Below are 15,738 nucleotides of genomic sequence, written 5' to 3'. Positions count from 1 at the left end.
TGGCCCACCCACACCCGCCCCAGTCGGCCGCTGCCCCGAGGTATCAATACGATTAGAGGGAGGAAATGTGGGAATCCCCAACAAAGGGTCCCATCATTAAACACAAACAACCAGGGGCCTTCGAACAATACCAAAAGCGCCCTCCACTCCCGACTCGCCTTTTATGTCTGGGCAAGTGAAAATCTATTACTTTCATCCCTAATATTACCATGGTCTCAGTCGCCCATTATTAAAGAAGATAATCTGACAGGGTTAGGGGGACTTTTGTCGGTTTGCGTTCAAATAGAGCGCACAGGGCGTATAGGGTTTCAGGACCAAAATGAACAGGTTATGCAGACTGCAGAACAAATATTTTTTTGATTCTCCGTTTGGCATATGGTGAAATTTAGCAATATAGTTCTGTCTTTTATTTCTACGATACATTGTAGCCTACCCGTGCCGTGGAAAATATAAAGCGCCCAGTGCATTTTAGTTGGTTTAATAATAAATCCGCATGTTATTAGTTTTATTCAGAGAGGGCTACACTGTACAAATTATTGTTTTAACGTCACTATACAAAATCAGTCATTGCCGCATTATCCCTTGCTGTAGGTTTGCTGATAACATATAATTGTGCGTAAACGTGGCTATCCAGCACAGTGTTTATAGCTTAGGCTTTAAGCCTCTGGCTCGCGTCGATTACTTTCCCCTTTGACACGCGCTGCACCCTGCAGAGGAAGTAAGATGTCTCTCTCCAGATATATAGGCCTACTGTAATTCGCTAAATATTTCTCCTGTTTCCTTTATTGTTGTTGTAGATTAATATACATACCACTAAAGCCGACACACCTTTAGGGGTGTTTTATTTTGTTTAGTCTTTAGTTTAGATAGCCTTCTTTTGCGTAAAGCCTATTTTAAAATGGAACGCAAGGCCAAATAATGCAGTTAATTAACCAAAATATAAAGTTACAGAAATTATCACTTGAAAATATTTCCAGGATAATACTCTTTTCTTATTTCTACGTTTTAGTATATATACTGTAGGCTAGCTTTGGCGTATATGCTTGCACTATACTAGCCCTATAGCTATACTATTTCACCGTTTACCTTGTTAATTAATTTAACTTAAATTAACATTTTTGCGGTTACAGACTCAATTCTTTCTGACAAATAGCCTACACATGCAGACTCGTTGTCATTCCATGCGTAAAGAGGCATTTGACTGAATGGAGCTGTAAGTTTTGATTGATGGGATGATGAGAATGGGCTGTTGGCTGGTAGCGCTCCCTGGTACCTCTGCGTCGTTTCCATTGGTCAGGAGCCGTTTCCTCGTGGCTCAACATGACATCACAGCCACCCGACCCACACATCGCTGCAGCTCCAACGGGAAAGGCAGCAAAGGATCCAGAAGATGCTGGACATCTAGGGAAGACGGACACTTTTATACGCTTTACACACATTCCCGGCGACCGTTTTCTCGCGTAAAAAAGGTAGGATATCCGTTTGGATTGCGGTGCGTCGGTGCGGATGTCTTGTGGCTTGGAAAGGTTGTTTTGTCGATTTAGCAAAGTAGGAGGAGGCTCCGTGCGCGGATTGTACGTTCACTTTTTTTGTGAATGGAGATGACTTGCGCGTAAACATCTGTCCCTCTTCAATAACATAACTATCATTCTCGCCACCTGTTGTCAGGTGGGATTGGCTCTGCCCGCGGAGCTCTACTAACTATGACATTGGACTTCGACCTCATGGAAGACATTGTTATCGACGTGGTGGGAGAGGGGCTCAAGGAGAGCGGAGAGGAGCACCACCACTTAACCGTGGATGAAGACCCCGACACGGAGACGTCGGCGGTGTCCTCCGGTAGCCAGGGCAACAAGGACAGGGACAGCTACAGCCCGGAGTCCAGTGACAGTCCTGCGAATAAGACCAAGAGTCCCACGTCAGTGAAGCCTCCGTACTCCTACATCGCTCTGATCACCATGTCCATACTGCAGAGTCCCAAGAAGCGGCTCACTCTCAGCGAGATATGTGACTTTATCAGCAGCCGCTTCGCCTATTACCGCGAGAAGTTCCCGGCCTGGCAGAACTCCATCAGGCACAACCTGTCCCTCAACGACTGCTTCGTCAAGATGCCCAGGGAGCCCGGCAACCCGGGCAAGGGCAACTACTGGACGCTGGACCCCAACTCGTCGGATATGTTCGAGAACGGGAGCTTTCTGCGTCGGAGGAAGAGGTTCAAGCGGCAACACTTTCGATTCGGAATCCTCAAGGAGCAGCACCTGGAGCCCAGCGCATACCACAACTTCCCGCACGCGTACGGACTCAACGCGGCCGGTCTGCAGCTACCCAGCCTGGAGCTATACCCGCTGGGCTTCCATCACCACGTGCACTCGCCGTGCGGCCCCGCCACCATCCCACCTGTCAGCAGCATCCTGCCGGCGCTCTCCAACTTCTTCTCCCGGAATGCCCTCGCGGCCAAGGCGTTCCTGCAGTCCCAGCAGCATCATCCCTCCGCCGTGGCGGATCCCTTTTCCCCGACGCAGTGTCCCGCGTTCCCGTCTCCCCTGAGCTCCAGCGCGCCACACATATACCCTTCCCATCACGCGCTGTTCCACCCGGCGGCGTCCCCGCATCTCCTCAGTTTACACCAAGAATATCACAAATTACAGACTCAGCGCGCCACGTCTGACCTGGTCAAACATTTGAATAGTGCTCACGAATAGTTTCTGTTATGTCACTCTCTGAGTTTAATCATTGTTTCGTTTGTAATCTCTCAGGAATTAAGGGACAGTCGAAGAAGCACACTCCACCGGTGTTGGAAATTGGACGGATTTGTAAAATATTAAAATGAGACTGTTGTAGATATGTTTAAAGCAATTACTCCCTATTGCTGGCACGTTTTTTTATTTTAACATGTGGCGCTTTTATTTGATTATGAAATATAGTTGTTCGTTCAAATATTTAATTGACGAGTTTCCCAGAATTTCTTTTGGAAAGAAATATAATAAAACATGATTATTTAAAAGTATGCGTTCAGTTGCATCTTATTATTCAAATATAGGTTTAATATTATTCAAGTTTTGAAGCCTATATAACATAATAGAAATGTTTAAAAAAAATCTTAATTACTCACTCATCTCACATGCATATTTCTAGTTTTGTTTACATATTTTATTATTTATTTATAGGAATTTGGCTGAAATTTAGTTTAGGCCTATTACTTTATTAGCATAAATGTGTTATATCGCCTTTAATGACACACATTAATTCAATTGGCTTGAATAAATGCACAATTGTCGTGAATACAAATACAAATGACAAAGGTTTGCAAAATACCAAGTTAATATTATAAAAAATGCCCAAGAGATCTTTGATGAGTTGACATAAGTGTTTTCAGGCTGACTTGAAATTGAGGGAAATGTGTCATGCCCATATAGAAAAATATTTATATACAACAAACGAACATGCTTTGCGAGATTAAGATATCTAAACAAGTGGGATTTTGTACTTGTTGAATATAGCCAATATAGCCATAAACCACTTTCAACATGGCGTCCTTATTTTGGACATGCATGTCAAGGCCAAATGTTCAAACATTTAAAGAAATGTCCAAAAATAGCAAAACGTTTTGATCTACAAGCTCACAAAGCCCTGCATGCAACACTTGCAGCTTGTAGATATATTTCCGATGCGCACACCATATGACAAAGTAGCTATAAAATAGGGTTTAAGTGCTGAAGGTCACGGTTACCCGCATGGACGTCACGCACCGTCATGTCACTGTTTCAAGCCACATATATATAAGGCCACCTTAGAGTTCGTTGCTGTCAGGCATAAACCTATAGGCCTACTCCATTTCAACTTCTTTATGCTTTTCCCCCGCAATGCCCTACTTGATCATAAGTATATCGCACAAGTGTATATAGGCTACTAGTGAAAATAGCAGATAAGCTATTTTGTATTTTTCACTCCTGGAGTCCTTTTGTTAAAATAAATAATTATAAGTAATAAAAAAGAAACGTTTTGGACATACAAGGTTTCCACCCGATATTGGAGGCATGGAGATAAATTGATAACAGAGCAAGCTATAGGCTATATGATACCTACTCGGTCAGGTCATGCCAATGATCATTAAAATCAACAACTCAACATGCAGTCATATATGATCATTAGGCCTATACCCGTGTGTGTGTGTGTGTGTGTGTGTGTGTGTGTGTGTGTGTGTGTGTGTGTGTGTGTGTGTGTGTGTGTGTGTGTGTGACTGTGTGTGTGTGTGTGTGTGTGTGTGTGTGTGTGTGTGTGTGTGTGTGCGCGTGTGCATGCGTGCGTGTGTACGCGCGTGCATGTGCGTGCGCGCGTGCGCCGGTCGCGTTCAATCAGTGGCATTGCATTCATATAATCTACATCAAACTATAGACCTATATGTGTGCAGTCAGTGCACGCCTATAATTGCCTTATACTTTCTGCCTGCCGGGGCCACACACCGCTCTCCAAGTTCCCAAACCAAGATGGGAAAAAATCTGTACAACACATTTCATGTCAAAGACTTCATCTGTTCATGTCGGATTATGAGGTAATCATAAACCCGCTATTTGGTCGTTTACCTCCAAAACCTTCCCGCAAGGGATTTTTGGGATATCGCTGAAAATATGTTAGCAACGGGCATGATCTTGATGGAGCATATAAAATGCTCCGCCACATGCAAATATTTGCCGGTTGACGATCTATTCAAATATGTGTTTAAATATACATCGGTAGGCCTCAGAGAGAGCTTTAAGATGTGCAAGAATCTCGAAAAGCCATACTTATGGAGGTATTAGGCAGGCTACTTATAACAGCAAGTTGTGTATGAATTTCGCTTTGACCAAAGCCAATTATATGTGATCTTCAAAAAGTAACAGGCTATGCCTATAGGCCTACCTCAAAAGACAAAAACTTGAAACTGAACTCCATAAACTTTAATGGAAAATAATGTTTAGGATAATGTAAGGCTATGATTAACAATACATTTAATAGCCTATACAATATTAAATATAGATTAAACATGATTTAAACATAGACTATATATGCCAACTTGTGTTTAATATATATATATATATATATATATATATATATATATATATATATAAAACATGTAATTTATTATTAAACAATCTGTGATAAGGACACACTAATTTATTTATTTCACTGGCAAGATTAAGTTATGAATTACAGAATGAGAAACAATATTTGATATAGTCATGATGTGATCTATGAAGTTCTTTTTTTTAATCATTTTTCTTCTTCCTCTTCTTTTGTGTTCCATTGTATGTATTTCCAAACTCACAGAACATACATAAAGTTGTGTAGTCAGTAGAAAAATAAGCATATTATTTTAGACCTCAACATGCTTCATCTGGAAATATGCATACCGGTAGAGGTAGTTAGTCTATACATTCAGATTTCATCACTGAAACTATATATTCCATGCATTATAACACTGTCTACGCGTATAAAGCACTTTCTAATAATTTCTTTATTTGGCTTGTGCAGATGCACAGATTTATTTGGACATTTCTTTTTTTATTTACTGCAGCAATACAAAAATAAAAAAATTCTATGTTTTAGAGCATGGAAGTATTTATTTAATTCTATTGTAAAGTCTGCTTTAGATGGATTACTGCTCTCCAATTGTTGGACGTGGCTGATGGATCATATACCACGCTCTCTGCTGCAGCCCTTCTGCAGGCTTTGGCACCAAGCGAAGGACTGAAACAAATAAAAAGATTGTTACCTGATGGCCAATTGTTAAGTCACCCCGCTTGCAAAGGAAGAGTACAAATGTACACACACAATGATTCTCTTTGTGTGTTTTCACTCTCCTCCCAGGAAATTTAGAGACTTGCTCGATTTTATTGCATATTTTATTTGATCCTTTTTCGAGGTTGGATTTTTATTGTTTTTCTTTAAAAAAAATGCATAACTCCGTACCATTGTCTATTATTATTGCTAATCTTAAACGGTGTGGTGAGAACTGTGGTTAAATTGACCCTCTATGCGATTCATACCATGAACCTCAACATATTTGTCATTAAAATGGATCTGATGGTAAATGTTAATATACCACTGCTCATTTTGACTGCATCTGTTCATCTGTGAAGGTGCTATGGCATGAAGCTTGATACTCAACAATATCCAAAATGTTAATTTAACTCTGAAGACGTAAAAATGGACCCTTGCACGTCTCATTTCAGAGTTAAATTTAAACTCAATTAAAACTCTCTGGATGTTGTATGAGTGTGAGATTGCGTGTTGTTGTAAATCAAAGGCTACATATAGGTTGGGTTGTCAGTACAACTTAGACATACAAACCACCCTATAGCTTTGTGTTTGTATGCATGTTTTCTATGCTTGGCAATACCGTATGTCATTGAATGAAGATACACACATGGAATAATGCATGTGTATGGACACACACACACACACACACACACACACACACACACACACACACACACACACACACACACACACACACACACACACACACACACACACACACACACACACACACACACACACACACCCACACACACAGGTTGTTTATTTGGTCTGACGTAGTTCAGCATGGTCTTCCACTGCAGGGATGAGTCAGACATAGTCTGCCATCAATACCTCTCATTATGAACCAGTAGGTCCGCAGGAGACTCTCAGTGAGTAATAGAATTAACATGCCACCAGGCTCGTCTGAGGACGACCTATGAGAGGCAGCAAAGAGAAGTGAAATGAATAAACAGTGGAGTAGACAAACAAAGTCAGCAGCTGATTGGCGGCCAGGAAAGGGAGTGAGAATCATTTCGGTGGAGAAGCTCCCCTGCACCTGATAAAATAAGCAAGGCAGTCAAGCCATATACACTCAAACGTGTGTGTGTGTGTGTGTGTGTGTGTGTGTGTGTGTGTGTGTGTGTGTGTGTGTGTGTGTGTGTGTGTGTGTGTGTGTGTGTGTGTGTGTGTGTGTGTGTGTGCATGCGTGCGTGCGTGTCAGGTGGGAGTGTGTCATTCACGCATGCATTAATCAATTCATATATGCTCAATAAAGATCAGTAAATGTATTCAATTGTGTGTGTGTGTGTGTGTGTGTGTGTGTGTGTGTGTGTGTGTGTGTGTGTGTGTGTGTGTGTGTGTGTGTGTGTGTGTGTGTGTGTGTGTGTGTGTGTGTGTGTGTGTGTGTGTGTGTGTGTGTGTGCGACATGCATGCTTGCATGCATGCGTGCGTGCATTTGTGTGTGCATGTGTGAAAGAATGGGTGAGAAGTGTAAGCTGCCAGTGTGCATCATTACACATCAATCTTCCACTCTACGGGAGGTAAAAGTTGCCAATCGTCTGCTTGATATGTTGCGTCAGGCCCTCGTTCCTTCGTGCCTCATTGAAGGTGATGGAGGGCGTTTTGGTAAATATGCTTCTGCATCTGTACGAGCTTAGCAGTGAGAATTTGCCCAGTTCTTCATTCCGCGTTTTAGCATAATCCCCATTTTAAGAGAGAGCACACTTTCCTGGAACTGTACTGTAATCTGTAAAATAAAACAAACAACCAAAGGCCTAAGAAAATGTACCAACACAGACCCCCAGGGCCTTTAAATTGAATACGTCACCGCTGAAAACTCTAATCAATGTCACATAAATGTTATTTATAACAAGGGTGGACGTGATGAATGTACGTTTATGTGACAACTGATCAATGGTGCGTGCTGCGTTGCACTGCTGAAGTGTTTCTGCTCAGTTCCACGTGGATTATCGGTTATGAGTTATCATAACTCATATCTTCCCTCTGATGTACAGACAGGTTTTTCCCTGGGAAAAGTGAGTCAATTCAGTCAGAAGTCCATTCATGCTTAACTCTGCCGCTGTGCCACGCTCCCATTCTCCGGTTGTTAATGCCAAGCCAAACAGGCAAGATAAACTAATTCCCTCAGCACCCCCGCCTTGCTGCCTCGCTCCCCTCGCTCCCCTCGCTCAGCTTCAACAGCCACGATGCCAAGTCATATAGGCAGGAGAGCGGTGCATTCTGGGATACCCCCTGCAAGTTCAGGCAGGTTGGAGGGAAAATAACACAATGCTCCTATGTTGTTTCTGTGGGTTTGAAATGCACGATTTGAAATAAATTCCCCTCAAATGTTTTGTCCCTCCTATAGGCCGCTTTTGTTTGAGGGTGAGCTGTGAGGCCGTTGCAGGCTGAAACTGAAAAAGAACAGAAACCAAGCCAGCCTGTGGCGTGATTTCAGCTGGACACATTGCACGGAGGCCAGAGCGCCTCGGAGTGGCGTGAATAGAGAGGCTTATACTAAATAGGTGTTGTGGTTTTTCAGTTAGCCTTAGTAAATCTAGCACCTTTCTGCTGAAGCAGATCAGAGCTGAGGTCCCCCCCCTCCTCTCACTTTAATGGCTGACTTCCACAGGCCTCGCTCGCTCCTTGGCGTTTGCTTTTCCTGGCAGGGCCAATCCCTGCTGCCCTGCTTTTGGAGAGTTATTCAATTATAAATCTTCACCCCCCTCTCTCACCGGCCCATGTGTTACACTGCCAAGCCCAGTAAAACACGGCGCTCTGCTGGTGCGCCCCTTCTCCAGTCTCGTGCCCAAGAATTTATTATGCTCGCGGTGGTGGAGCGGAGTGCGGTGTGTTTTTGGAAAAGGGACCCCCCCTCAAGCCCCAGTGCCAGCAGATGACAGTGACATATAGCAGGAAAGCCACCCAGAAGGAAAATGATCTCACACCTTAGCCACGCACACACAGGGAGCGAGGGAACGAGGGAGAGAGAGAGGGTGCTAGAGAGAGGGGCAGAAGGAGAGACCGAGAGACGGATCTGCAGATAGGAGTAGAGGGGAGAATGAAATCAAGATGAAAAGACGGAGAGGGACAGACAAAAGAAAAAAGAACAGCATGACAAGCAAATGATGTGATCATCTGTGTATGACACTGCAGAGGGAACGATTCAGAAATCAGCTTGTGATTTGTCAATGCGTGCGTGCTGTACTGTATATTGCTCCTTAATAATTCTGGCTGAAATTAGGCTCTAGTTTTGTTAAACATCTCAGCGTGTCCTTTTGATTGACTAACCATGCATGGCCTTGTTCCAAAAGTCATATTCCTGAGGAAATGCACAACTTCCACTTGTAATAAGATGCAGATATCAAACGGCAACAACAAGTAACCCCACAGTTTTTATTGCAGATTCTCCTCATTACGACATCTGTATGACAAACATACAGAGCCTGCATTACAGCCGCTATGCAGTTCATTGGGTGGCATTGGGTCTTGACCCCCCTCTTCCTCCGTATACTCCACTACATGATCTTTCAATCTTCCTGCTGGCACCCTGCTGTTTTCCAGCTGGCGACGTCATGCCCTTACCCTGCCCATGCAGGCCGGGCACTCCAATGGGTGGCACGTGTCTTGGGGGGGGGAGTCGTGCAAAGCAAAACACCCTCTTCTCAAGGTTACCGCATGAGCGTGCGCCCGGGCGTTACCGTCTGCAGAACTTCAGAAAGACTTTGCCCACGCCGCAGGTACTAGGCCACCAACTGCTGCTTTCAGCAAAAAGCCATGGGCCAGGAAGAAGAAACGCTCACTTGCTCACCCTTTACATGCCTGAGATCAAAGGCAGCGGGATGCTGATGTCACCCACGGCAGCCCCTGAAACCACTTATTGCGCCAAATGAGAGCCATTAGCCGTACAAACAAAGACTTAAAACTCGCTGTCATTTAATCAAAAGGAGTACAGGAAACATAATTAACATCTGGGCCAAGATGTGTCAGAGAGGGGTCAGACCATAGCCAGGCGAGCTCTTGTTACACTCATATAGTCCTGGCCTGGCTGTGCACGGCTTAATGAGAGTGACACAGTCAGTAACCCCAGCCTGGATGTGGCCCGCCCTGTCTCACTGATCTCTGACCAAGACAGAGTGGGCTGCGTTGCTGCACCATGCAGACACCGCCAGGGAGGAGAGGTGGAGTTAGGAATCGAGGCCGTTAACAGCTGGAGACCTCACTCACTTGGACTTTCTCTCTCACACTTTCTCCATCTCTCTCTCTCTCTCTCTCTCTCTCTCTCTCTCTCTCTCTCTCTCACTCTCTTCCTCTCTCTAATTCTGTCACTTTCTCTCTCTCTCACTCTCTTCCTCTCTCTAATTCTGTCACTTTCTTCTCCCCTTCTCTTTTGGTCTCTCTCTCTCTCTCTCTCTCTCTCTCTCTCTCTCTCTCTCTCTCTCTGTTTTACTCTCTTTTTCTCCCTCTCTCCAGATCACATTTGGTTTTCTCCACTCAATAACGTCTGCAGTGGCATATTACAACTTGGAAATGGATTTTAAAAGGGAGGAATAGAGAGCAGTACCAGAATGGGAAAAACATGGACTGGCTCAGTGGAAGCAGATTAAGTGGGCATGCCAAACCTCACGCTTTGTAAGAAACAAGAAAAAAGACCCCCTTTTTTTTCCTCCTTCTTTTACGTTAATGCTCTGGAGTTAAGGACCAACCGCACAGCAGGGAAATAAAAAATCCCACCCTCCTAGAAGAGCAGAAGGAATGGTCCAGGCAGTGAATTGTCACCCCATATCTCTGTGTCATCAGCAAATGATCAGACCGTCACGGCCTGTCTGTCTGTCTGTCTGTCTGTCTGTCTGTCTGTCTGTCTGTCTGTCTGTCTGTCTGTCTGTCTGTCTCTGTCTCTGTCTCTGTCTCTGTCTCTGTCTCTGTCTCTGTCTCTCTCTCTCTCTCTCTCTCTCTCTCTCTCTCTCTCTCTCTCTCTCTCTCTCTCTCTCTGCATTTCTGTTATCTTATATCAATGCTGCAGGTCTCTGTGTGTTCAGGGAGCTGTAAAGCCTTATTCACAGGCCCTGCAAACATCCTGCAACACCAACATAAATCCAATAATTCAGGCCTTTACGTCGGATAATGGATGTTGTGCTATGCTATGTAAATGTGCATGATAGGATTGATTGCTATGAAGATCAGTGGGGCTGCAGCATTGCAGCACCACCCTGCCACCCAAACTGTGGGCCAGCGAGCTGTTCATCCCATCGTGCCTCTGTTGGTGGTCCCTGGTGTAAGCTATATTTTCCCTTCACTTCTCTCCCTCCCTTCTCTCTCTCTTTTTTTATAGCGAACACAAAATTGTTCCTAATTCGCTGCTGCTGGAGGGGGGTAATTTGCGGCTTTTGGCTGAGTGTCGCAAGCCCCAAATTTGAAAAAGCTGCTGGGTTTTCGAAGGCGTTCTGTGAAACGCAGTAGGAGCAACAGTAGGGGGAGAGAGAGGGAGAGAGAGAGAGAGAGACAGAGACTAAATTCAATCACTTCACTCCATCAAAAGCAAAACAAGAAACAGCAAAAACAAGATGAGCCTCAAAAGGCATAAGACAGTCGCGTAATAATAACTGTTGGGAAATACAAACCATAGCCACCGATAATTATGGTTCTTTTAATGAAATGATCATTATAATGTGTGCTCTGCTCTTCCAAGTTCATATGATTTCCGTAGAGCCTATGAAAACACTCATGTTCTACGCTAGCTTTCTTGGCCAATGATACTCATATTTCACTTGGGCTTAGTTGAATTCTGAGCCACTAAAGTTGTAAAAAAATAAGAAACTCTGCGATATAAACCCTGCTATCCCACTTACTATCTTTCATCCGAACTCAATAGTAATAATGAAAGGGGGGAAAAGATGGCATGTAATGGTTTCATTCCATGCATGTTATTGTGACCCTGTTATAAGACCTGATGTGTGCAACATGCTGGAGAGCTGAGCATTCAGGAAACAACTGATAGACTGTCTACTGCAGCCAAGCCGCCTTGGTTTGGTGCAAGCTGCACGCTGTGTGCGGGAGGTGGGAGAGAGTCTGGAGTCTCTCTTTACATTGGAGCTGTGGTGCCTGAGGCAGAGCAGGGTGCTCTGACTCTGAATGGCCATGTGGCCATGTCGACGCAGGGACCGTGAGAGGTGCTCATTCATTTTGATTAACAGGTCTTCCTACTCTCTCTAATCTCTGACCTCAGTTGTTCACTCTCTCCTCTGTGCAGAGGAAAAGCCCACAGGGACAGTTTGAAAAAAAAAAGGAAAAAAGTCCTGCATGGTCTTTCACTTCCACAACAGCGCGTCATTACACCGGGTGTTTAAACACTTAGGAATGGGTTTTAAAGGAGGGAAAACATACACACGCACTCTCTCTCTCTCTCTCTCTCTCTGTCTTGCGATGTTCAGATCTACATTAACTCAGCATTGCTTTGGGGAGCAGTAAAGGCCGCCCCGTAAGCCAAATGAAGTCAATAAATAAACGCGTCTGTTGTCAGATGTCTGGAAGGGCTTGAGAGGCTTCCAGCAGCGGGGGCGGCCCACCGCGTTGAAACTTAACGGAGCTATGTTTGGCCCCCCTCCCTCCTCGCCCTGCAGAATTAGACACTACAACTTGCTGAGTGCCATTGACTAATGAGGGTGCATGATAAATTCAAACGTTATAGGCGCATTTGATCCACACTGAACCACAGTTTGTCAAGTGACACAATGTGTGTGCAGATCAAGGGGGGTATCGTCATCATCATCACACTGAAAGGGGGTTTATGAGATTGTTCGGATTCCACTTTAGCCGTGTAAGTGATACTTATGCCTGATCTTACACCTCCCCGAGGCCTGCAGACGTAGCAGTCAGTCAAAGGCACTTTGTGTGTCATGTGGAGTTCATGATTTGGAGGCAAAGGAGGCTGATACCCTCTACATCAACATCAACAATTTAAACATGTCAATTTAAACATGCCCAAACGTCTTTGAATGTAATCGCTTATTGCGACCAAAGGTCTAAGTTAACTATATGGAATCGTGCATTTCCCGTGTGTCGGGTACTATATATGGTGCCCGACTCACCATACCATACACACCATGTATATAGCGAGTGTGTAATCGCTTATTGCGACCAAAGGTCGCAGTTAACTATATGTAATCGTGCATTTCCCGTGTGTCGGGCACTATGCCTAGGTCTCGTGACATCATGTGACATCCTCAGGGATGGAGCTGTGGAGATCCTGATGTCATAGTAAATGCAACCTGCTGTCGCAGTTAAGCCCAAAATGGAGATCCCTGATGTCATCAATATTGGCCACCTCAAACCCTTAGATCTCCATATATGGATATATGTCAGAACCCCTTTTGACATTCCATATGTTGATCCTTCCAGATCCATCCGTCCTCTTCGATGTTTCCATTTTGACTTATACCTGTCCATTCAAATTTCAAACTCTAGACGGGCCTGCTCCAAAGTTATTAGTGCAGCCGCCCCCGGCAGCTGGCGAAAACTAGAGTTTTCAACGGCTCACATGTCCATTCAAACTCTAGATGGGCCTGCCCCAAAGTTATTAGTGCAGCTGCGCCTGGCAGCTGGTGAAAACTAGAGTTCTCAACAGGCCCGGCCCTACCTGGGCCCTTATCAAACCCTGTACACTCAAGAGAATGTCCCCGCTACCACCCTCAGATCTCCATATACTGTATGGAGCTGTCCTGTTCTGACATTCCAATACTGTATGTTGATCTGACCTCATTAAACCGTGTACACATCTAACCCCCCCATGCCAAAGCACCAGCGCTCGCCCAGCAGTCTGCCATCAACGAGGCGGATGCATGCACGCGACCTCGCCTGCTTCTCGCCCTCAGGTTTATTTGCATTCTATTTTTTTGCCATCTAATGTCTAAAATGTGTGTGTGTGTGTGAAAGTAGGAGGAACTCAGCTGGATTTGAACTCACAACGTCTGGCTCACATGGATGTCGTCTTAACAAGGGTGCCATTGAACTCTCTCTGATGAAAATCACTCATCTCGGAGTGATTTTTGTCTTTTTTTCAAATCCTCAAAAATGATGAAAAACGGCATGCCGTCTGAGACCATGGGCCATGGGACCAGGTTAAAAAATGATAAAAAACAAGGATTTGAAAAATCTTTTTTTGTTCAGAATTGAAAAATGGGAAAACACTAACCCGAAAAATCACAAAAATGGTGGTGCCTTAGTATAATTCTGTTTGAGTCCAGCAAACAGAAATTTGCTATTTTCTTCCTTTTTTTTGTTCAGAATTGAAAAATGTGAAAACGTTAATCGAAAAATCACAAAAACTGGTCAACCTTATATGGTAGTCCAATTTGAATCCAGCACACAGAAATGTACTAATTTTTCATTTTGTTTTTCTTCTGAATTGCAATTTGGTTCAATTGAATCCCACAAACAAAACGTGGCTTATTTTTCTGTTTTTTAAATATTCAGTCTGATTCCACACACTTTGTTTCTGAATAAAAAAATGAAGTCACGTGTCTATTCTGTTCCCTGGTCACATGGTTAAATCACACAGACAGACAGACAGACAGACAGACAGAGAGACATCGTGTCGTCACGCTTTTCCGTCACGCTTTTCCGTCACGCTTTTTCGCTTTTTCGTCACGTTGCTCTTTCTTCCTGTTTTGCTGTGTTGCTTTGAGCAACGGTAAGCTGCTATTGAAAACTCTGCTCCTTTTCAGTGATATAAAGTATGATAATGCTATATTAACTGTTATCTGTACACACTGTTTGACTCATGATCGTACAGGAGTTGATTTGAGTCAATTTGGGGATTTTGCAATGACTGTGGTAAAGCAATATTAACCCTAACCCTAACCCTAGTTGTCTGGTACCAGATTGGTTACCATATGGTACCAGAACAAAACAAACAAAAACGCAGGATTGTCTGGAACCAGTGGCTCAGTGTGTTAAAATTCTGCCACATGATCGGGAGATGGTGAGTTCAAACCCCACTCAAGTCTTTACTTTGAAGACCGATTTCAGGAGAAGAAAACAAACAAAAATCAGTGTGCATTGTCTGGAACCAGTGGCTCTGTGTGTTAGAACTCTGCCACATGATCCGGAGATGGTGAGTTCAAACCCACTTGAGTCTTTACTTTCTAGACCGATTTCAGGAGAAGAAAACAAAAAAAAACAGTGTGAATTGTCTGGAACCAGTGGCTCAGTGTGTTAGAACGCTGCCACATGATTGTAGTTGGTGAGTTCAAACCCCACCTAAGTCTTTACTTTCAGGACTGATTTCAGAAGAAGAAAACAAACAAAAAAGCAGTGTGAATTGTCAGGACCCAGTGGCTCAGTGTGTTAGAACGCTGCCACATGATCGGGAGATGGTGAGTTCAAACCCCACTCAAGTCTTTACTTTCAAGACCGATTTCAGGAGAAGAAAACAAACAAAAAAGCAGTGTGTATTGTCTCGACCCATTGGCTCTGTGTGTTAGAACGCTGCCACATGATCGGGAGATGGTGAGTTCAAACCCACATGAGTCTTTACTTTCTAGACCGATTTCAGGAGAAGAAAACAAACAAAAACAGTGTGAATTGTCTGGAACCAGTGGCTCAGTGTGTTAGAACGCTGCCACATGATTGTAGTTGGTGAGTTCAAACCCCACTTAAGTCTTTACTTTCAGGACCGATTTCAGAAGAAGAAAACAAACAAAAAAGCAGTGTGAATTGTCAGGACCCAGTGGCTCAGTGTGTTAGAACGCTGCCGCATGATCGGGAGATGGTGAGTTCAAACCCCACTCAAGTCTTTACTTTCAAGACCGATTTCAGGAGACGAAAACAAACAAAAAAGCACTGTGTATTGTCTCGACCCATTGGCTCTGTGTGTTAGAACGCTGCCACATGATCGGGAGATGGTGAGTTCAAACCCACATGAGTCTTTAATTTCTAGACCGATTTCAGGAGAAGAA

The 15,738-nt window shown here is 44.0% G+C and overlaps 1 protein-coding gene across 1 annotated transcript; it reads left to right on the top strand.

Annotated features, from left to right (window-relative positions):
• The first annotated feature begins 1,652 nt into the window (after nucleotides 1-1,652).
• foxd7 (forkhead box D7) lies at nucleotides 1,653-2,952 on the top strand. The gene has a single exon (XM_079520381.1). It carries the CDS (start codon nucleotides 1,704-1,706, stop codon nucleotides 2,700-2,702), a length of 999 nt encoding a protein of 332 aa, XP_079376507.1. The 5' UTR covers nucleotides 1,653-1,703; the 3' UTR covers nucleotides 2,703-2,952.
• The last annotated feature ends 12,786 nt before the right edge of the window (nucleotides 2,953-15,738 follow it).

This window comes from Electrona antarctica, assembly GCF_951216825.1.
Source record: "Electrona antarctica genome assembly, chromosome: 14".
NCBI lineage: Eukaryota > Metazoa > Chordata > Actinopteri > Myctophiformes > Myctophidae > Electrona > Electrona antarctica.
Note: the sequence above shows the minus strand (reverse complement) of the source record. Positions and strands in the feature narration are given on the sequence as shown.